Raw genomic sequence first — 21977 nt, 5'->3', positions numbered from 1 at the left:
GACTTGGCCTCTTCCTTCACTGGGGACTTGGCCTTCTCTGGGGACTTGGCCTCTTCCTTCACTGGGGACTTGGCCTCTTCCTTCACTGGGGACTTGGCCTTCTCAGGTGACTTGGCCTCCTCCTTCACCGGGGACTTGGCCTTCTCTGGGGACTTGGCCTCCTCCTTCACCAGGGACTTGGCCTTCACAGGTGACTTGGCCTCCACAGGGGACTTTGCCTCTTCCTTAGCTGGGGACTTGACCTTCTCTGGGGACTTGACCTCAGTTGGAGATTTTGCTTCTTCTTTCATGGGAGATTTAGCTTTCTCAGGGGACTTCACCTCAGCTGGAGATTTAGCCTCTTCCTTAGCTGGGGACTTGGCCTCAGTTGGTGATTTTCCTTCTTCTTTCATGGGGGACTTAGCCTTTTCTGGGGACTTGGCCTCTTCCTTCACTGGGGACTTGGCCTCAGTTGGGGACTTAGCTTCCTCCTTCTCTGGGGACTTGGCTCCAACTGGTGACTTGGCCTCTTCCTTTTCTGGAGATGCAGCCTCTTCTGCTGGGGGAGATTTTGCTTCTTCTTCTCCCCCTTTTGCTTCCTCCTCCTCCTCGCCTTTCTCCTCTTTGGCCTCTTTTTCTTCTTCTTCAGTCACTTCTTCAGTCACTTGGATCTCTTCTGTCTGTTCCTCCAAAATCACGGTTTCCTTCTCTGATTTTTCTACCACCTTGATCTTCTCTTCACTTTTGACCTTTATGTGAGTGGATGTAGAGGGGATTTTGGGAAGTCCTTCTGGAAGGGAGAAAGGACTGGGGCCAAAGCCAATCCGACATTCTTCACCCTCCAGGAGTTTTCTGCAGAATGGATAATAGAACACATTACTATTATTAACTCAGAGCAGACTGATGAGTTGGGGGTCTTCTTGAGTTACTCTGAAAATCCAAAGAATCCAATGATATGGACTTTGGTAGAGGAAGGAATGTGAATGTTGGACAATTTGAGTCTGGAAATAGTCCCAGGGACAACCCAGAATCTGTACCCTAATGGCACTGCTCTTGTTTTATGCGGCTAAGGCTCCAACTTCTAAAACAATGCCCCCACCCCAAAATGGCCCTCGAGAGAGAACACCTGTATTAACAAAAATTACAGTAACTCTCCCTCAACTAAAATATTCAAGAGGAAGGTGGGAGCCTGAGCAAACAATTTCTCATTTATAAATTTGGACTTCTGGGGACTTAATATCAACATAAGAGGTCTTAGAATTCCCACTGGAATTTCAAGAGTCCCCAGTCACTTATTTTCTCATCCTTTGAGTTTTAGGAATAGGGTGGGGATGGCAGTGTCTGCTCTTTCCTACTCAGTAAGTATGTAGACCTCAACCAAGCCATTCTGACTCTTAAAGTCTCAGTTTCTTCATTGGCAAAAAGAGGGTCATAAGAGCCCCTCCCTCAGAGGGTTGTTTCGATGAGATAAGAAATAAAAAGGACCTGGCAGTGCCTGACTCACAATAGGTGTAGGGATTACCCTACACCTGCGCTTTGCAAACTTAACAGCATACAAATCCCCCAGGAATCTGGTTAAAATGCAGATTCTGATTCAGTAGGTCTGGGGTGGGGCCTGAGAATCTGCCTTTCCAACAGGTTTGTGAAAATGCTGATTGTGCTGGTTCACCCACTGCATTCTGAGCAGCAAGATTACAGACTAGACCCAAGAGGTGGGACATGAAGGGTCACCTGCCAGCAACTGGGATAGATCATTGGGTCAGCCTGCCCCGCAGCAACAAACTGCTCTGCTGGGAGGTCTCAGGGCCATCTCCTGGCTACCATTTACTGAAGGCTTTCTCTACGGCCACCCAGCTGTATCCGGATTTGCTTCAGAACTGGATTAGTTCCTCCTCCCCGTGGCCCTGTGACAGGAGTACTATTACCATCTCCATTTTACTTCCCCAGGAAACAAAAGCCCAGAGAGCTAAAAACAAAACAAAACCAAAAAAGCGCTAAGTGAGTTGTCCCTCTGACAACTCAGGTACCTCCTTTCCCTCCAAAGCAGGCCTCTACCTGGCCAGATTTGGTGAGGGGTGAGGAACGTTAATTCTCTAAGTCACTGGCAGAATGAAAAGAAGCCACCCTCCAGACTTATTTCAGAAAGTAGAATGATGGCTGCTAGGACCAGAGGAAAGAAGGAAAAAGGAGTGGGGAGTAATTCTTTAGTAAGCACAGGATTTCAGTTTGGGAAGATGGAAAAAGTTCTAGAGATAGATGGTGGTGACGGTTGCACAAGGTAAATGTACTTAGTGCCACTGAATGGTATACTTAAAAATGGTTAAATAGAAAATTCCATATCCTATATATTTTACCACCAAAAAAAAAATTCTTTTTTGTCTCTAAGATAGGCATGCCATCTTGCTGGGAACCTGAAACTCAGTGCAAAGCTTCTCATAAGAACACAAGAGCTCCCCACCATCCCAAAGGCCCCCCAGCCCCCCTCACCTGTAAGCGGCAATCTCAATATCCAGAGCCATCTTGACATTGAGCAGGTCCTGGTACTCTCGGAGCTGGGCTGCCATTTCCCACTTGGTGTTCCTCAGCTCAGCATCCAGCTGCTGGATGGCTTCCTGGGGAGGTGAGGTCACACACACATCACACACCAGCCAGCACTTGGCCCTCAGCACCGGAGAAGCTGGAGCACACCATGCAAACCCAAAGCAGTCACTGGGGCCAACACCCACACTGCCAAAGCTATGGGAGCCTCATTTGTGGACGTGGAAACCACCTGGAGCAAAAATCCTGCTGCATGTCTGTACAACCTCAGCCTGGGGAGTGGTTTAGAATGAAACACACCAGCCACCAATAATGGTTATCAATGGTCAATGGGATGACAGGTGAAGTTTTACAGATCTTCTGAACTTAGAAAACGCTCTGAAGGAACAGAGCCTTGTCTGCTTTGGCTCCCAATGCTCCTAAGTGCCTACTGAACAGTCAGGGCTGAGAAAACACCTGTGGCTGAGGACTGAAGCCATACACAGAAACCCGCTAAATAGCAATGGAAACTTCTCCCCTGTCCCCAGGCTCACTTAGCCACTGCTGAAAGTGAACCATTAGGGCTGATTTTTATTGCCTCTTTTTTGCTTTCACCATTTCCTAATTTATCCACAGTCCCCATATATTAACTCACATTATGAGGTCTTTAGAAATGTCATCTTTGGGGTGTCTGGGTGGCTACCTTTAGCTGGGGTCATGATCCCAGGGTGCTGGGATTGAGCCTCACATCAAGCTCCCTGTTTGGTGGGGAGTGTGTTTTCCCCTCTGCCTCTGCCTCTCTCCCTATTCATGCTCTCCCTCTCTCAAGTGAATAAATAAAATCTTAAAAAAAAAAAAATAAGAGTCATTTTCTTTTGCCAGCTATCTTTAATGGAAGGAATCTGCCAAGGCCTTCCCTAGGCTACCCATGTTTGCAGATGCTGGTTATAGTTTACCAAATGCCCACCATGACCCACACCCTGCTGAGCAGGCTCACACTCATCTCATGGAAAGTCTATCCATCTCTTTAACCTTCACAGCTCTGCAAAGTGGACATGCTTTTTCTTTTCCCCCATTGCACTGGAGGAATTCAGACTCAGCTAGAAAGACATACTGGTACCCCTTGCATGTCTTACTCCAAGGCCCTCCCACAGTCTTCGCCACTACAACTCTGCTGAGAGAGGGACAGTGACTTGTCCAGGATCACCTGAGCAGGGAAGGTAGTCTGGCTCTCTGCCTCATCCCTGCCCACCTGGTAGGATGCGATGTCAGCCTGATGACGGTCCTCCAGCTCAGAGCGCTGTCTCTCTAGTGACTCCTTAGTGCCTTTGAGAGCCTCTAGCTCTGTGGTCCTGGCCTGTAGCTGACGGCGATACTCTGTTATCTCCTCCTGTGCTGAGCGCATGGCATCTGTATTGACCTTGGCCGCCTCTGATAGTCGGTCCAGTCTCACTGTGGGAGAAGGAGACAGGGCACAGAGTTAAACACACCCAGATTTGGATTATAGAGCCCAAATCCCAAAGGTGACATGCATGGCTTGAAGACCCACTGAGCACCTGGTGCCATCTTGGATTCTTAACCTACCCTCTCCTTTGTGATAGGCAAATTACTACCGTTCAAAGCCAGCTAGTAATAAGCAGTAGATTCAAATCTAGTGTCTGTCTGGTTCCAACAGTCAGACTGTCTCCCCAAATTCAAGATCTGAAACCCCATAGGACAGCGGACGCTCCATTTCTGGTCCTAATACCTGGTTCAGCTGGGTTGAACCCAGCTGTCAATGCTGGGAATTCAGATGTGAAACTTGGCTGACAGGGCTTAACTCTGAGCTTGTGGTGGAACAAGGTAAAGAGCCTGTGACCTCTAGAGGCATGAAGGTGCTGTGAGCCACTAGAAGCCACAGCCCCTTCCTTGCAGGTTTTGGTTCTGCAGAGCCCAAGGTCACTGCGGAGCCTGGGGGGCCCACATGCCAGCTTCTCTGTCCCTTCCCCCACCTGGCTGCGCATTCGCTAGTACAGGAATCCTTGTGTCAATGGCAGCCACACCCTGGCCCCTGTGAACAATGGGCTGCTGGTTCCCAGAAGACCTTCTAGGACCGGAGGAGGTCTGAAGACTAGTCTACATCTCCCAAAAGTGAATATCGTGAATCCCAAGATAATAAAAGCCAGGGCATGAGTCTTGGGAAGGTGAAAAGGGGAGAAAGGAAGCCAGCTGGGTGGGCCAGAAGTCCTAGGATGGTTTGTCTGTGTAAAGGGCAAAACCCAAGAGAGCAGAGAGGTTTGCTTTGGGAGGTGTCTTGCTGCAGAGATGGGGGAAGGGAAGGCACTGCCACTGCAAAGGAGAGGAAAATGGGGAAAACCAGGCATCCGAGTCCCAGCTTTCCTGGCTTTCCCTGCTAGCATTGGCAAAGACTTAGAAACCATCAAGGTGGGCGAGGCTTCTTACCTCTGTTGACACAGACCGATTTGAAAATCGCTGGAGCCTCTGCACCCTCTCCCAAGGAAAATGCAAAAGTTTTACACAGTTTCAGGAAGGATCATGTAGCTTCCCCTGAGTAAGAGGCTCAGCGGGTCAACACCCTCCCCTTTCAACCCCCAAAGAAATGAAAACCAGAGAAGGCAAACATTGCCCAAGGTCACCCTGCAGCTGCTGGGCACAGCTTCAGAGCTGCTGCAGCTGCAATCTAGCTGACTCAGAGCAGCATGGAGTTGGAGGAGGGGGGAGCTTGAGAAGCTTCCAGCTTCTCAAGGGGAGAGAGGACATTAAGGCACCATCTCAGCGTCATGCACCCATTGGCTGAGGTGATGGTATCTCCCGGGAGAAAGGATGTGAGAATGCCCCACTGGGGAGGAGCCTGATAGGGGTCTGGAGAATGAGGTCCCCTGCAGAGTGCAGGCAAGAGGGATGAGCAGTGCTGGGCAGGGAAGGCAAGTTACTTTGAAGGGCAAAGGCTCCCCAGTACCTGTAACTGGAAGCTGGCACTACTTTGGAACTGTAGAAGGAACCTGATAGAAAGGGACCTCAGAGTGGGGCTCTCTAATCTTGGGCTGGGGCAACAGAGGGGACCCAGAGTCTCAGGACAGATATAAGGACCCTGGAGGAGGGCAGCCAAAGGACAACCCAGAATTTCAAGGAAGGGAGAGAGGGGTGTCTCCAGAGACCCGGGGGAAACTGTTATTTAACAAAGGGGGAAGCTGAACGGCACAGCCTGCAGCCGACTGCACCCGTTCCGGCCAGGAGGGGGCGCCCCCTCCCCCACGCGCCCACGAACCTCGGAACCACTCCTCCGACTGCAGGGTGCTCTGCACCGCGTGGCCTTCAAGTTGCGCGCGGATCTCGCGCAGCGCCGACGTCACGTCGCACTTCAGGGCGTCGCGCGCCTCGGCCTGCGCCTGCGCCTGCGCGGCGCCGCAGCCCTGGATCTGGCCAAGCAGCTCGCCCACTTCCTCCTGGTGGTGACGCCGCAGGTAGCCGCACTCTTCCTGCAGCGCTTGCGCCTTCTTCTGCAGCTCGACGCGGGCCGCCTCGGCCTCCTGCGCAAAGCGCGCAAGTGCGCGCGCCGCCGCCTCGGCCTCCTCCCGCTGCCGGGCCTCGTCGTCTAGGCGCTGGCGCACGTGCGCGATGTCTTCCAGCAGGTGCTCCTGCTCCAGGCGCAGCTGGCCGCGCGCCGCGCCCAGGCGCAGCACAGCGCCGCGCATCTCGCGCACCTCTCGCTCGTATAGCTCGCCCATGGCGGCGCGGCCAGCGTGCTGCTGCCGCAGGGCCGCCGCCTCGCCTTCCAGGCTGCGATTGTGAGCCTCAAGCTGCCTCACCTTGTCGATGTAGCCCGCGAAGCGGTCGTTCAGCGCCTGCAGCTGCTCCTTCTCGCTGCGGGCCGCTGCTGCGGCCACCACGCAGCCCTCCGGTCCGTTGCTCAACGTGTCTAGCGAGTCGGTGCTTGAGGTGGCTGCTGCGCCTCGGAAGCGGCCCGGGGAGGCCGACACGGAGCTCACGGATGTCCGCGCCCAGGAGTGGAAGCCACTGGATGAACCCGCAGCAGAGCGCGCTCCGCCCGCGCCGCCCTTGCGGGCCAGCGCGTAGTGCAGGCTGCCGCCTCCATGTAGCGGCGCGAACGGGGCGCCCAGCAGCGCGTCCGCGCCGCTGAAGCTCATCATGGCGGGAGCAGGTGCGGCCGCCGGCGGAGGGGTATACCCAAGGCCAGGACGGGGCGGGAGGCACTGCGGCAGCACGGGGATGCCGGCCTTTTTATAGCAGCCGGGTCGGGTCCAGCCCCTTGGCAGTGGGGGGGGGCGGCAGGAGAGGAGGGCCCCGCCCTCTCTGCCTCCGCCGGGGCTGCCCGGGCCGCTCCGCCGCAGTGAGAGGGGCGGGGCAGGGGGACTCAGGAGTGAAGGGGAATCAACGCAGCGTCAGTGGAGCACTCCGAGGTCGGATTAGGAGGTACAGGACTCCTGGAGTGGAACGGTGGGGACCCCTGGATGCGAGTCAGAAGACCCTGCTACTGTGCTCGGAAATAGAGAAGAGACCCAAAATAGGAAGAGGACAAGGGAGTCCTGGTGGGAATAGGAACAGGGTGCCTTTGGGATGGAGCGATGGATGACTCTGTAGTCAGTAGGATGAAGAGACCCCTGAATTGGGGGTGGGGGGCACAAAATTTTCCTGAAAGTTAGGATTCAGGATAGGGGGTGCAGCGTGTCTGGAGCCAGTCCGGAAGAGGGGAGGGAGCAAAGTAATCCTAAATGGACTCTGGTGGATGCTACAGAAGGTAGAGATAGAAGACTCCTGAATAGAAATACTCTTTCCCTAATACCTAGGAAGCCGCCAGGAAGAAACGCAGCCCGCTAAGGAATAGGGGAGGGGGACTTGGAGTTGGGAAGGGCGGCAAGGGCACTCTGAATTGGGGTATGGGAGACATCTCAGAGGATGGAGAGAGGGAAGCCAGGATGGGAGACCCAGGGGTCCCTGCAGTATAGGAAGGAGACCCTGAAGCTGGCCCCAGCAAGGAGGGCTCTCAGTGAAGGAGGCAGAGGGTCCTCTGAATAGGCCAGAGGAACGTGGGTTGTGGAAGGGTCAGAGAACCCAGAGTGGGGCTTCTGTGGGGGCTGGGCATGAAGTTGGGGGGACTAGAGCCTGTGTGGGGTGGGGGGAAGTGACAGGTGTCCTAGGAGTCATTCAGGTCAAGATCTATGGTCTGAGGTCAGCTTCACAGTTTGCTGGCTAAATGACCTTGGAGAAGTTGCGCCTCCCCCACCCCATTTTTCCCACCTGTACCTTGCCCTGGGATAAGCTGCAACTAGAGACCCACCAGCGGCATCTACTTTGGGGGAGTCTCTGGCTGAACTAGGGCAAGGGAACCCATATACTGCCTGTGAACGTGGCAGCCCCTTTCCCGCAACTAGAAAGTCCTTTCTCCCTCTTTCCTCCTCATTTCCTGCACTTTGACTTGTCATCTGTCATCCCTCCCCCAGCACCTCCACAACAGAGAAGTGGGTACAGTGATAGGCATCCCTCATAGCCCCCAGTGAAGTGGTGGGAGGTTTCCAGGGCACCAAAATCCCTTACGTCCATAATCTTGAATGGGAGGTCAGATAGATAAAGGGGCTCCTGGGATTTGGGTTGCTATGCTGGTGTTACACCACTAACAACTGCTTGTGTTATACCACTTTTCCTTGGGCTTTCATTCTCACGTGAAATGCCTTGGGAGTGGGGTAGGGCTGTGTCTGGTGCTTCAGCACCGAGGACAGGGCCTGCTCCTTGGGTGAGAAAGCCGTTAATCTCTGCCTTTACCTAGGAGCAGGAGAGGAGGGATGTATGAATATGTGCCAGGCAGTTGGGAACTGAGGAGTGTGCTGAATGATCCTGCAGGACTACTCTGGGAGCTGGAGACCCAGCCCCTCGACCTTCTGCTAGGGGATCCATTCCCCTGTTTTCTATGAAGTTCTCCCACATACACATCTGGGCTTTCCTGCTCCTCCTTTGGGACTCCCACCATCTTTTTCTGGGAAGGAGCCTTGAGACTCCCCTCCCAGATCTGAGCCTCCCCTCAGGCAGTTACTCAATCCCCACTACACTTCCAGTTTATACTAGTTTTCTTTCTGTGGGCTTCCCAGGATGGGAACAGACAGATTTCCCCCAGAAAAGACCTCTGCCAGTTTGTTTCTCCTTGTTCTCTGCCTCATTTCCGGGCCCCTGGTCCTAAAGAGACCCTCAGAGATGAGGAAGTAATGGTACTGTCCCTTTAACCACATTTTACTGGAAGGAGAGTGCGCTGGGAGAAGGAAGGAGGGGGAAGGGAGTTTCTGGTTCTGAATGGAGAAGCAGAACATGATGAAGCATTTTTCCCCCCCATTTAAAGATCCAGTCATGAGCCAGTTTGCAGGGGGCAGAGGGGCTGGTTTGCAGTCCATGCTGGGAGGAAGGAGGTGAGTGTCTGGTCTGACGCTTCTGAGAATGGCTTCTAGGGGGGATTGAGCAGAGCCTCTCTGCTCTCATGTGGCTCCCCATTTACTTGTCATTCTGCTTGGCATTTTGCCAGCAGAGCTTTGTTCCTTTGGGTCTTTTCAGTCATTCGCATAACGCAGATACCTCCTCAGGGTGTGGGATGGATTGATAAGCAGCTGACAGTGAGGGCGAGAGGTGAGGGGAGCTCCTTAAGTGTTGGGGGTCAGGGTCCAAGGTGAATTCTGTCAAGGTCAGGGGACCACAACCATGGGATCACAGCTCCCTGAGAATTCCAAGCAAGAAATCCCAAGCATGATTTGTGTGACTGGAAAAATAGGATGAGGGTGGGAGCCCCGAGTTCATTCTCCCAAAGGACCCTTCTGACTCACTTCCAGGAAGCCATTTTTAGCCTCCTTTACCTCCACATTTCGTTAATTATCCCCTCCAAGTTCTCTAGTGCTAATCCACTACACTGCCCTTAACCACTCTCATTGGCTGAATGAATGAATGGGTGAATAAATTACATCAGTTCTCCAGCCAAACTTGTGGTCTAGAAGAAATTAAAAATTGTTCTGTCCTGAGTCCTTGGGTCTCAAATTGCTTTCACCTTCCTCCCCTCAATTATTACCATTTGGAAATGAGAAGAATAACAGAGTCATTCATTCATTCATTCATTCATTCATAGAATAACATATTCATTCATTCTTCCATCCACCCATCCATCCATCCATCCATCCATCCATTACCTGTTTACTGAGCACCTGCTTTATGATAGGCACATACAAAACACTGAGGTTACAGAATCCCATAAACCTTTAAACTTGTCTCCCCGGGATGAGGATTCTCAAATCCTTCCCAAATCCTAGTCCAGTATTTCCCAAGGCACCTGCTTGAGGATAATAAGTGTTTCTCCAAAAAAGGAGAGGAAGACAGGAGTTTCATGGGTGAAGAAGTTAAATAGGGCTTGTGAAGCAGCTCTTGGACCCTGGACTTGGCAATGGACATTGAAAATCCTCCAAAGGTGATTGGAGTGTGCTGTGTTATCCAAACTTACTTGATCATAGGACTTTCTTGCTCTCAAGTGTCTCCCATAGTGGCCCACACTGAAGGACCCTCTTAGAATTGGGCTCCTCCCTGTGTTCTCCCTGGGCTGCAATCTGGGCTCCTGTGGATCATGTCTTTTTTTCTTATAAGAGACAAAATCGTGAAAAATGAAGGAAAGATGTTCATTAAAAAGGACATAATGAAACATGAATAACAATTTTCTTGAGTAAATTCTACATGCAGTGTGGGGCTTGAGCTCATGATCTTGAGACCTAAGTTGCACAGTCTCCTGACTGAACCAGCCAGGCACCCCTGAATAACAAAATTTTAAAGACTGTTGGAAAATACAAAATATTTGAATACATTTTAACTATATGTAGATTCACGACAGTACTGTGCAAATAACTCACTTTATTTTGTGGATTGTACTTGTACTTGTCTCAAAAATAATAGTTCATAGTTACACATTTCCTTGGCTTCCTGATTCTCTCATTTAACATCACGCTTTCTTGTTTTTATGCTAAAAATTCTTCTTTCATCAAGACAGGTATTCATTTCCAAACACTAGGATATATATTTATAACTGGGTTTTGTATTGCATTGTGAAAGCCTTCTCTACACAGTTGCTTGTTCTTGGCATAATGTCACATGTTGTTGATAAAGATTCCAATGTTCTGTGGGAGGTCTGGGTTCAAAATTCTGTACCACTGTATAGACCACCATAATGGCTACTGTTTAAATTATATATAAATGGGAGCACTATGTCAATGGAGAAAGTAAGCCAAACCGTCAGACAGTTGATGAGACCAAAAAACTATCAAACCAAACTATCAACCAGTTGTGTTTTTCTTAATCTTTTAAGGGAAAATTACCTCACAGCCAATTAGTAATGTGGTAAAAAACAACAACAACAACAAAAAAAAAACACTTGCAACAAAGAAGCTTATGGCAAAACTATCTAGAACCCCTGTGGGCCCCAATGTCAGTGCTCTTTGGGAACAGGGCTGCAGTGTGAAGGATAAAGCAGTATACAGCTCTCCATGAACATCAACCAAACGTTGCTGTCACTCACTTCATTCACTCAATGCTATAGAACTAGACCCTGTGTTGAGCACTGGGGACTCTAAAGAATGTGACCTCAATGAGGGGAAATCCTTCCCTCACCCAGCCACATGTGTACAGTAGAGAGAACTCGGCCACCACTTTCCCCTTGGTACCTCCTTAAACCATGTTTACTAGATAAGGATGATAGTTGCTATTTCATAGATGAGTAAACTGAGGAAATAAAGTGAGGAAGTGGGTTGCCTTAATTGACCCTCTGATAAAACAGAAGTGAGCCCAGTGTCTCAAATTTTCCAGGACTAAAGTGATATTGGACACCCAGAGTGGGAACCCACTTCTCTGGCACAGTAGACACAGATGGCCTGAGAGTGAAGGAATGAGATGCACCCAGAGGGAGAAGAGGTGAGGGTTGGAGTCTGGCCTCTGATGGATCCTCCTTAAAAAAAAAAAAAAAGAAAAGAAAAGAAAAGAAAAAGAAAAATTTTATTTATTTAAGAGAGAGAGGAAGAGGGACAGAGGGAAGGGAGAAGCAGACTCCCCACTGAGCATGGAGCCCGACACAGGCTCAGTCCCAGGACCCTGAGATCATGACCTGGGCTGAAGGCAGGCACCTAACCAACTGAGCCACCAAGGTGCCCCTGATGGGTCATCCAACTAAGAGTCCCTGTGACCTGTGACCCAATGTCAGCATATTCTTTATGTAAGGACTCACTCCCAGCCTTGGTATCCTGCACCACTGTGTCTCCTCTCTGGGGAATGGCATGTGACCATGGTTTCAGGGTACATTTGATGAACTCCTCATTCTCTTCCTCCTTTATTTTTCTTCATAAAATGTGACCTTTTCTCACATTAAATATTGTACGAAAATTGTGACTGATGTAGCATTTTGTTAAAAGTGAAATGACAAATCACATAGAACATTCTGTGTCTTCAGCATATATATATATATATACACATTTATATATATAAGTGTTATTTTTATATATTTATACATATTTATATATACATATATTTATACACATATATACATATATATACACACACATATATACACATATAAGTCCAGAACAAGCTATTATTTAACTAAGGATACATTTTGTTAAACAACACTTGCTTGAAAATAACAGTTTATAACATTGAAACTTTCAAGAAAAAAGAAGTGACTTTTTTTTCTTATTTTAGAAGTGACCTTTTTCTAACATGGATAGTTCTTATCTCTCTTGTGTTCTCTTCTCCCAAGGGTTGTAAGCTTCATAAGGGCTCAGATATTTTTCTGTTTTATTCACTGCTGTCTTCCTTGGCACTTGGAACAATAGGTGGCATATGGTAGGTGCCTAACAAGTTGTTGTCCAATGGCTGAGCAGTCTTGCCAGTGAGCGCCTGGACATTTCAGCACCAGGGGTATGGACAGCTCCCAGCCCTGTGTGCTCCTGGAGGAAGGCCACTGCAGAACGACTGGGAAAGGCTTTAAAGTGAACCACCTTAACCCGCCCCCACCCCACCACCACCTAAGCTTGGAGCCTCCCAATCCCTGCTGGCTGGTCAGTTTTGCTGGGTCTACATACCTGTTCACTCTGTTGTCTGCAGACTTCCCTAGTATTCCTTTTCCTCTTGGACTTCAGCAATTATTTGTATATATCTATGAAGATTGCTTCTCAGCCTTTTGGCTAAGATCAAGTGTATCTGGGGCGCCTGGGTGGCTCAGTGGGTTAAAGCCTCTGCCTTCGGCTCAGGTCATGATCCCAGGGTCCTGGGACCGAGCCCCGCATCGGGCTCCCTCCTCTCTCTCTCCGCCTGCCTCTCTGCCTACTTGTGATCTCTGTCTGTCAAATAAATAAATTTAAAAAAAAAAGATCAAGTGTATCTATCTATGAAGAACTGAGCATTTCTCTTTCTCCTTTTCTCTCTTCCCTTAAATTGTGCCCCACATTCTTGGTCTCCCTTGCCCTGTCCTTTCTTCATTTCTTTCCCCATCCTCTCTCCTTTCCTTTTCCCTGTATCACATCCCTCCTCCTTTCCCCACAAATTCTCTGTCCTCTTTATCTTTCCCCTCCTCCTCTCCCTCCTTAGAGATGTCCTATTTTTGCAGGGCTTGATTTATAGTAAAAGGAGGCAGACTCCCTTCTCCTGCTCCCTTAATGAAGGAAACAGCAAAAACTGAACTACGTGCAGTTTTGCATAAGCCTCCTCCTCCCAGTATCCACCCACAGGTTAACCGCAGGAGACTGGCCCACAGCTGATGAAAGACTACAGCAGGCCTGTCTGCCTGCCCACTTATCTGTGCCCTGGGGTGGCACCAGGTGGGAAGCTGAATTCTGCAGCAAAGGTCATGGGCTTGTGGGTGGATTTACTGATTCCCCAATTACCCTCGCTCCAACTCCCTTTGTGGATAATCATGAATGAATGATTTGGGGCTGTGGTTCCTGAGAGTAGGAGTGAAATGATTCATTGGTCTTTCCTAAGGGACCGGTTCTAGCAACTAGATGAGGTTTGCTGTGTTACACATGCTCTAGAGCTGTCATATTCTTGTTACCTAGAGCAAAGGGCTAAGCAACAATAGGAATGAGGGCTCTCAGCTAAGGAGTGGAGGAGGTATCTTTGATTTTAGCCCTGGCCTTGCTTATCCCTGTAACCCTATGATATATTTGCACTTTGTGGTCTGGGAATTGGAGGCTCAGAGAGGTTGAGTGACTTGCCCTAGGATGCACAGCTAGAAAGTGGTGGAGCTGGGATTGGAATTCAGCTCCAATAGATTCCATTGCAGCAGGTATACTGAATTATAGGATTGTCCTACCACCTTTCACATTTATGGGAAGTCCCAGCTAGGTTTCCATAGGATCACTGCCATAGAAATGGACCCAACACTTTCCCAACTTCTCAAGCTGGTTGGCGCTTTGCTCGGGGGAACTGATTCATCACCTTGGTGGAAGAAAGGGTTGTTGGGAACCAGCATTGTGTCTGGGGGAGGAGGCTTTCCAGGCAATACAGTCAGGATGTTAAAATGACAGCCAACTCAGCTTTCTGGATGACCTGACCTGAGGAGAGACTGCTAAGTAGAAAGTGGTCATGGAACCATAATTGATCTGGAATCATCCAGAAAACAATTTTGGCAACCTCCACATGGTGATCACCTGCCTGCCGCATGCTGGCCACCTACCTATGTGGTATCTGCAACAATTCCACTAGATCTGCAGGGTATCTTCTAGTAAAGAGTAGATCATCTAGGTCAGAGAAAGAAAGTGACCTGCCAAGGTCACAGAGCAATGTAGGGAGGGGCTGTCACACCTAGGCCTTCTATACTTCCCAGTTTCCACAATTGCTTGAGGAGGGTAGTTTCAGTGATGTTCTATCTCTTTGTTCCAGAGCAGAAGGCCGTAGATAGATAATTTTAGGAGGTTATATGTCAATGATTTTAAATTGGGTGTGTTGGGGCTTGAGGGAAGAACTATCAGTTGGATAAAGGGTCATTCCTGGGATGGCTAGGTGGCTCAGTCAGTTAAGTGTCTGCCTCTGGCTCAGTTGATGACCCCAGGGTCCTGGGATTGAGCCCCACATCAGGCTCCCTGCTTGATGGGGAGTCTGCTTCTCCCTCTCCCTCCCCCTGCTTGCGTGCACTCTCTCTCTCTGTCAAATAAATTTTAAAAAAAATTTTTTAAGTCATTCCTGATGGTCAGTGTTGGCAGGTAAATGAGGTACTACTGGGCTTTAAAAGAGGCTCCTGCAAGTGGCATGTCCTTGAGCTTGGTGGGCATGAAGCTTGCTTTACTCAGCCTGTCACTCTGCAGTCAGGCTGTGTGAAGACACAAGGGACCATCCAAGAGCAGCAAATGCCAGCAGGGAGGAGACATGCCAGGAAAGTTTCTGAAACCTCTTCCTCAACCCTGAGCCAGCCACCTGCAATAGACAGAACATTGCAGGACCCCAAACTAGACCTGGACTGGGGATCCAGGCATGCATACCAGAAAAATCTCTGCTAGGTACCTGACTGCTTTCTGGCTTCTGGGGAAGTTAGTGGTGGAGGAAGGAAGAGACAGAGCTGACCTTGTGGTCTTTGCTTTCTTAGGGGGAGTTAGTGGAAATAATATGCTTTTTATTAAAATTTTAAAAATAATTCTGCCTCAGTGCTGGTCACCAATGCATATTCCCAGGTCCACTCATATCCTCAAATCAGGATCTCTGGTGAAGGGGTTTGGAGAGATGCATTCTGAGCCAGTATTGCTAGAGCAGAACTGCTTCCAAATCTGTTCTCAGCCAATCTTCCAAGTTCACTGATTGAGCTCCCGCACTTGCTTTTTTTTTTTTTTTTTTAAGATTTTATTTATTTGACAGAGGAAGAGAGATCACAAGTAGGCAGAGAGGCAGGCAGAGAGAGGAGGGGAAGCAGGCCCCCTGCTGAGCAGAGAGCCCGATGCAGGGCTTGATCCCAAGACCCTGGGATCACTACCTGAGCCGAAGGCAGAGGCTTAACCCACTGAGCCACCCAGGTGCCCCCCACTCTTGCTTTTTAAACACATTCTCTCATTTAGGTGTCACAGCCACTCTAATAAGCTCTGGTAAGAAAATTAAGGCCTGGAGAGGTTAAATCACCCACCAAGCACAAAACTTCACAGCCTGGTTCTAGAAAGCCAACCTATCCCACCTTCCTGTCTTTGCTCATGACTGGATCTCTCCCAGGAATGCCTTCATCCTTCTCCATGTGCCTTGTGCCCTGCACATTACTTAAGTGTATGTCCTGGGTCCTAGATAATGGACCTGGGCCCCTGGTGCCCATGCCTCTGACCTGTGGGTGCAGGTAATGGTCTTTGCACCTGGGGCTCAGGATGTGGGCAAATCAACTGAAGGAACATAAACACGTGAGGCACAGATAGGAGTGCACAAGAATGTACCCTGCTGGTGGCTTTGGTGGAGGTAGGACTGGATGGAATGGACAGAGAGAAATCATATGCCCTCCCCTGCCCGCATTCCTCCCTGCCCAGATTTCTTCTGCCCTCCAGGGTCGCCTCCATGGTGGTCTTGATTCTCTTTCACCCTGGGCTTCTTGTCTGAAACCCTTTCCCTCACTCCAGTATTCACTTTCTACCCCTCCTTCCTATCCTTCAGCTACTTCATATTACCTACTCCTTCAGGAACGTTCCCGAACCCCCAAAGTTTTGATAGCTGATTCCTTTTAGGCTCCCACAACCTCTCTGTCTTTCTGACATTCTAGCCCTAATAAAAGGGCTATTTATTTGCTCTTAATGGAACTGTGAGCTCCAACAAGGGCAAGAACCATCTCTTATTCAATGTTGCTTCCCTAAGATCTGGTACCAGAAAGCTGGCTCAGTGAAGTTTGTTGTATGAATAAATGCCAATTGATGGTGACTTCCTATGATCTCTACTCCACCTTACGCATCTAATTATAATCCATCTTAGGGCACCTGGGTGGCTCAGTCGGTTGAGCATCTGCCTTTGGCTCAGGTCATGATCTCAGGGGGTCCTGGGATCAAGCCCTGCGTGGGGCTACTTGCTCAGCAGGGAGCGTACTTCTCCCTCTTCTTCTATGTGCTCGTTCACACACTCTCTCAAATAAGTAAGTAAGTAAGTAAATAAATAAATAAATAAATAAATACTTAAAATCCATCTTGGACTGCATTTCACAAGCCGGAATCCAAGGAAGCCAAGCTAAAACCCTCAGGGAAAGGAGAAAACTGAGGCTCAGTGGCCGGTGACAGGTCTGACTCCCAGCCAATCGATATACTGTAGCTCCCAGCTGCCTTGTTTCTGGCTCTGTGGCTGGAGCTCCTTGAGGGCAGGAACCAAGAGTGGGACATTATTTCCTGGCTTGGCAGGGCGCTTTGCCTATTATCACAAACATTGCCGCTTACAAGGTGCCGAGCCCTTTATATACATTTTTCCCACAGTTTACACAGGAAAGTGTACACAGGAAAGGAAGGTGCAATTATCCCCATTTAGAGATGAACAAACTGAGGCAAGGTAAGTAACTGCATATTTATCCATGTGTCTTCTAGTTCCTTTCATACATTTATCCAGGTTCCACTAAAGCCTCACCAAACTTGTCATCAAACCCATTTTCCGGATCATGAACCCGAGGCCCCAGGACTACTGAGCCGATACCTGTGCCTCCAGAATGCCGGGCGGGCAATCCGACTTGAACGAATCGCGCCGGGAACAGCGCCTCCTGCTGGCGGCGACGGCCACGCCTGCGCCACTTTCAGCCCCGCCCCTCCGGCGCCGGAAACGCCCGAATTCTCCCTCCCGCTTCCGAAGATTATCGAGCGCTCCTCCGAAGGTCCCGGCGCGGAGAAGTCCGGCGCAGAGCGTTCAGCCGGGACCCGACTTCCCGGCAGCCTTAGTCGCTGCGGCTTCGGGTCAGAAGCCCTTCCCCGGGGACCGCGGGAAGGTGGAGGCGGCCTTCGCTGCCGTCGTCTCCTTCGTCGTGAGTAACGCCCAGATAGACGCCGCGGGTCTTCCGGGAGGGCCCGAAGCCCACCCTGCCGAGCAGGAGGCGGGGCTCTGGGAGGGGCTCCTACGGCAGAGGCTCTCCCCTAGGGGACAGTGCTACAAGCGAAGACACCGTGCGTCAAGCTCTGGGCTTGTGTCCGTGCGTCTTTGAGCAGCAGCCTCCCCCTCCTTAGACCTCAGTTTCTGCACCTGTAAAATGGGGCTCGCGACACTTCCATAACTGCAAAAGCCGGGATTTCGTCCAGCCTTTTCAGAATCCCCCTCCCCCAGGCAGGCACTGAGAAATCAGAGCAGGGTCAGGCTCTCCCGTGTGGACGTGCGGAGCTCTGGGATCGCCTTCTCTTGCTGCGTTAGTACTCCTGAGACTGGAGAGTCCTAGCGGTTGGGAACTAGCCCCTTCCATGTGGAACATGCGCCCCGCAGCCTAGGATGTGACAGACATGAAACATGGCCATGCCAGTAACAAGTATCAGTGCCAGCTCAGATTTATTGAGCACTTACTGTGTGCTGGCTTTACATGAAGCCCAACACACATGTTATTTCCACCTCACCACAGCCCTTTCTGGTAGGTACTGTTCTTGCCACCCCCAGTTGACTGAGGAGGTGTTTGAGGCCCAGAATCACAGAATAGTAACCAGTTCAAGGTTTGCCAGCTAAAAAGTGGCTAAAGCAGCAGTCCACAGCCTTACCCCCTATACTGCTCTGAGAAATGTTTGACCTGGAAGGCAGAATGGCGGACTGGGAAAAATGACAAGGGCCTACCAGTATTAATAATATCTACCATGAATGGAGCACTAAATATGTGTTGGATGCTGGCCTAAGGGCCAACAACCTTTATACTGCTGACAGTGACCCTACTCTATAGGTTTTGTTTTTTCTACTTCACCGATGAGGCTCAGAGGTCCTCATAGGTCTCACTGCTACTAAAAAGCTGGGTCATCGGTGGAGCATTCTGCCTACCTGTATATTGCTCTTAGGAAGATCCCACTTTTTATTTTTTTTTAAAGATTTTATTTATTTATTTGACAGAGAGAGAGAGATCACAGATAGGCAGAGAGGCAGGCAGAGAGAGGGGGAAGCAGGTTCCCTGCTGAGCAGAGAGCCCGACCTGGGACTCAATCCCGGGACCCTGAGATCATGACCTGAGCTGAAGGCAGAGGCTTTAACCCACTGAGCCACCCAGGTGCCCAAGAACCTTTAAAAATAATAATAATAATAATAATAATAATAATAATAAAAAGAAGACCTGACTCTTCTCTCAGTCTCAGTTTTCCCCTTCTGTAAAATGGGAGGCTTGGGTAGAAGGACCCTGGACATTGTTTCCGGAGCTCACATAATTGGATTTGTAGGTAGCATTGACATGATGTCTGGAGTCTTGGGTTTGTTCCCAGTTATCTGCGATTTGGGAATGCCTTGGCCAAGTCCCATGTATCTCTGAGCCTCAATTTCCCCCTTCATAAAATGTAGAGACTAGACCGTCCTAATTGCAATGGCACCTTCTGGCTTTAATATTTTATGACTGTGGGGGAAGAGACAAGTTGAGGTTCAGCAAACCTTGCATCCCCTGAGAACTTATAATGAAGTGAGTCTGCCACCTCACTCAGAACATCCCTGGTGGTAGGCTTCCAAGGACAGATCCTCTACATGGGTGAAGGGGAACAGCGACCTCCAGTGGATCAGCAGTGACTGCTGGGGGAGGCTCACTACTCCAGTGATTCAGAGCTCTCTGCTCAGGTCAGACCAACCCAAGGCTGAATGCCAGCCCCCCCCACCTCCCAGCGGGGCACTTCAAGCAAGTCACCTATTCTGTTTGTGCCTCAGTTTCTACATCTTTAAAATGGAGGTGCTAATAATACCAGCTTCGTTGGAGATTGGGTGGAAAATGTATGCAGATAAATCCGACCCCATTTCTAGCCTAGAAACCCCTCCATAAACAACTGTTATCACTTGTGTCTACAGCGCCATCCCAGGGACTAGGAGAGTTCCTGAGTCTGAACCCTGCCACCCTCTGCCCCCCTGGGACCAAGGTGGTGTTGGGAGTAAGGGAGGAGGAGTAGAGTCCCACTGAGTCAGCAGGGTACCCAAATAAGAGAAACATCCCCCACCCCTGAGGTGGCTGGTATAGGCTGCCAGCCCTGATGGTGGCCAAAGGAGCATGAACAGGCATTCCTGCACGTCCCTGGCTGGCAGCAGCCCCCGGGGTGGGGCAGAGGCCATCTGAGGACAGAAGAGGCAGAGGAATTGTGTCAGGACAGCTGCACTGCGTGCCAGGGGCTGCGGCTAGGTGCAGGCTCATGGTTCCAGAAGAGACGACTGAAGTGTGTGCTGTGTATCAGGCTTTAATGAAGCACGTTCGCATCTGTCCTGTGTCCCCCGGACAGGGCTGGGTGACACAGGACGGAATTTTCCACCTGCGGTACGGAGACACTACTCTTGGTTGCCTGTGGGTGAGCTGCAAGGGGTCAGGAGGCCCCAAAACTGTGTGCACGATTGTGTGAGTGATTCTCCAAGAGTTGCAAGACCCCGCCCGTCCCCCCCCCCACCAAAGTTTTAGGTTTAGAAGTCAGAAGAATTGGTCTAAGACACCCTCATGCTAGTAAATGGCATTGTGTGACTGGGCAGTGGCCGAACCGCCCACCCTTGCCCCTCAAACTCTCTCCCTTCCTTCCCTTCTTTCATCATCCAGTCACCACACATTTCTTTTTTTTTATATTTTTTATTTATTTATTTGACAGAAAGAGACACAGCGAGAGGGAACACAAGCAGGGGGAGTGGGAGAGGGAGAAGCAGGTTGGGGCTCGATCCCAGGACCCTGGGATCATGACCTGAGCTGAAGGCAGATGCTTAAGGACTGAGCCACCCAGGCGCCCCCACACATTTCCTGAGACCTGTTCAGGGCCCAGGCCTGCACTCGGGAATCCCAGCTCCTCTTACCAGGAGCAAATAAGGAGCCAGTTTAATAAGGGCAGATAGAAGGGCAAGTCCAGAGGCTGTGGGAGACAGGAGGGGAGTGCTGGTTCACTGTAGCCTTGGGCAGATCACTAGCCTTTCTAAGCTTCAGTCTCCCCCTTTCCCATAGTTCCAATGGTGCCACTTTCAGGATGGGGTGAGGATGGAGGAGATAAAGGATTCCCCTTGGGAACAGGCCAGAGGGAAGAGAATTGGTATGGGAGTCAGAGATCTGGCCCCAGTCTTCTCTCTGCCTGGTCTCACTGGGTCACCCCAGACACCTCCCCAGGGCCTCAGGGTCCTACCCACACAGAGAGGGAGCCTGGCGGCTCAGTTTTCCATGGGCAAATGCACTCAGGCAGTGAAAGCTCCAAGAAAGGTGAGCAATCAGGGAGAGCTTCCCAAAGGAGGTGGCATACCCGAGGCCCGAAGGAAGGAGAACAGGGATCATGAGAGAGCTGAGAGGGGTTCCTGGCAGAACTCCTGCATGTGATGGAGGAATATGGGGGTGAGGCCCTGAATGAGGGTAGAAGGGAAGAAAGAGTGGGGCAGTCCTCGAGCTCCAGCACTCACTAACTGGTAGAGTTAATGGTGGAGCACGGCTTCTGCGTCAGGTGGGCTGGGGTTTCAAGGCTACCCACCACTGCTTCATTAAAGACCCCTGGAGGCACCTGAGGCTCAGTCCCTTCAAGTCTGCCTTCGACTTTGACTCAGATCATGATCTTAGGGTCCTGGAATCAAGCCCCGCATAGGGCTCCTTGCTCAGCACTTGCGTGAGCTCCCCACTCCCCACCTCAAATAAATAAAATTGTAAAAAAAAAAAATTTTTTTAAATAAGGCCCTCCATAAGTTTTTACTCTATCTAAGCCTCAGTTACTGCCATCTGGGAAATAGGGGTAAAATAACAACTCATTCAAAAGGATGTGGGATATTATATGATGCCAGTTATAGGAAATATCCAGGAATAGGGAAATCTACGGAGAAGAAAGTAGGTTAGCTGTTGCCTTCAGGCCGAGAGGATGAGATAGAGGGATGGTGGTTAAAGAGCACAAGGCATCTTTCCGTGGGGATGAAAATGTCCTAAAAATGACTGAGCTGGTGGATGCACAACTCTGAATATACTAAAAAATGTTGAATCATACACTTAAAATGTTGAATCATACACTTTAAGTGGTTGAATTGTACGGCCAATTTGTGAATTACATCTCAATAGACTGTCACCAGAAAACAAAGGTTGTTGGGAGGCTCAGCTGAGGGGCTACAAGGCGGGACATGTTGGAAGTGCTGCCTCAGCCCTAGCTCTCACTTGCAGCGTTTATTCCCTCCCAGAGAGAGCTGACAGGCTCCTGGAGGAGAGGAGGGAGGCTTGCCCACCCCTGGCTGGCTGGGGGGCTCCAAGTAAGGTACAGTGACTCTCTGAGCCTCAGTCTTCTCATCTGTGAAATGGGGGTGCTTTTCCAAGCCTTGACCACCTCTTGAGACACTGTGTGATCAGACCCTGGATATTGCTGGATACAGACATGAGGTCG

At 50.2% G+C, this 21977-nt stretch overlaps 1 protein-coding gene across 2 annotated transcripts in view; it reads right to left on the bottom strand.

Moving 5' to 3' along the window:
- The window catches only part of NEFH (neurofilament heavy chain), an 8739-nt gene extending 1684 nt beyond the window's left edge, over positions 1 to 7055 (bottom strand). The window contains exons 1-4 of one of the 2 annotated variants that reach the window (XM_059408773.1): positions 5765 to 7055; positions 3749 to 3948; positions 2467 to 2591; positions 1 to 831 (exon numbers count right to left, since the gene is read on the bottom strand). The exon at positions 1 to 831 is cut by the window's left edge and continues 1684 nt beyond it. In XM_059408773.1, the coding sequence (XP_059264756.1) occupies positions 1 to 831; positions 2467 to 2591; positions 3749 to 3948; positions 5765 to 6647 (2039 nt within the window). In that variant the 5' untranslated portion in view covers positions 6648 to 7055. The remainder of the gene's footprint in view (positions 832 to 2466; positions 2592 to 3748; positions 3949 to 5764) is intronic. The other variant, XM_059408774.1, reaches the window with a different exon arrangement.
- Between the last annotated feature and the right edge of the window lie 14922 nt (positions 7056 to 21977).

The sequence above is a fragment of the Mustela nigripes genome, chromosome 8 (genome assembly GCF_022355385.1).
Source record: "Mustela nigripes isolate SB6536 chromosome 8, MUSNIG.SB6536, whole genome shotgun sequence".
Classification (NCBI taxonomy): Eukaryota; Metazoa; Chordata; class Mammalia; order Carnivora; family Mustelidae; genus Mustela; species Mustela nigripes.
Note: the sequence above shows the minus strand (reverse complement) of the source record. Positions and strands in the feature narration are given on the sequence as shown.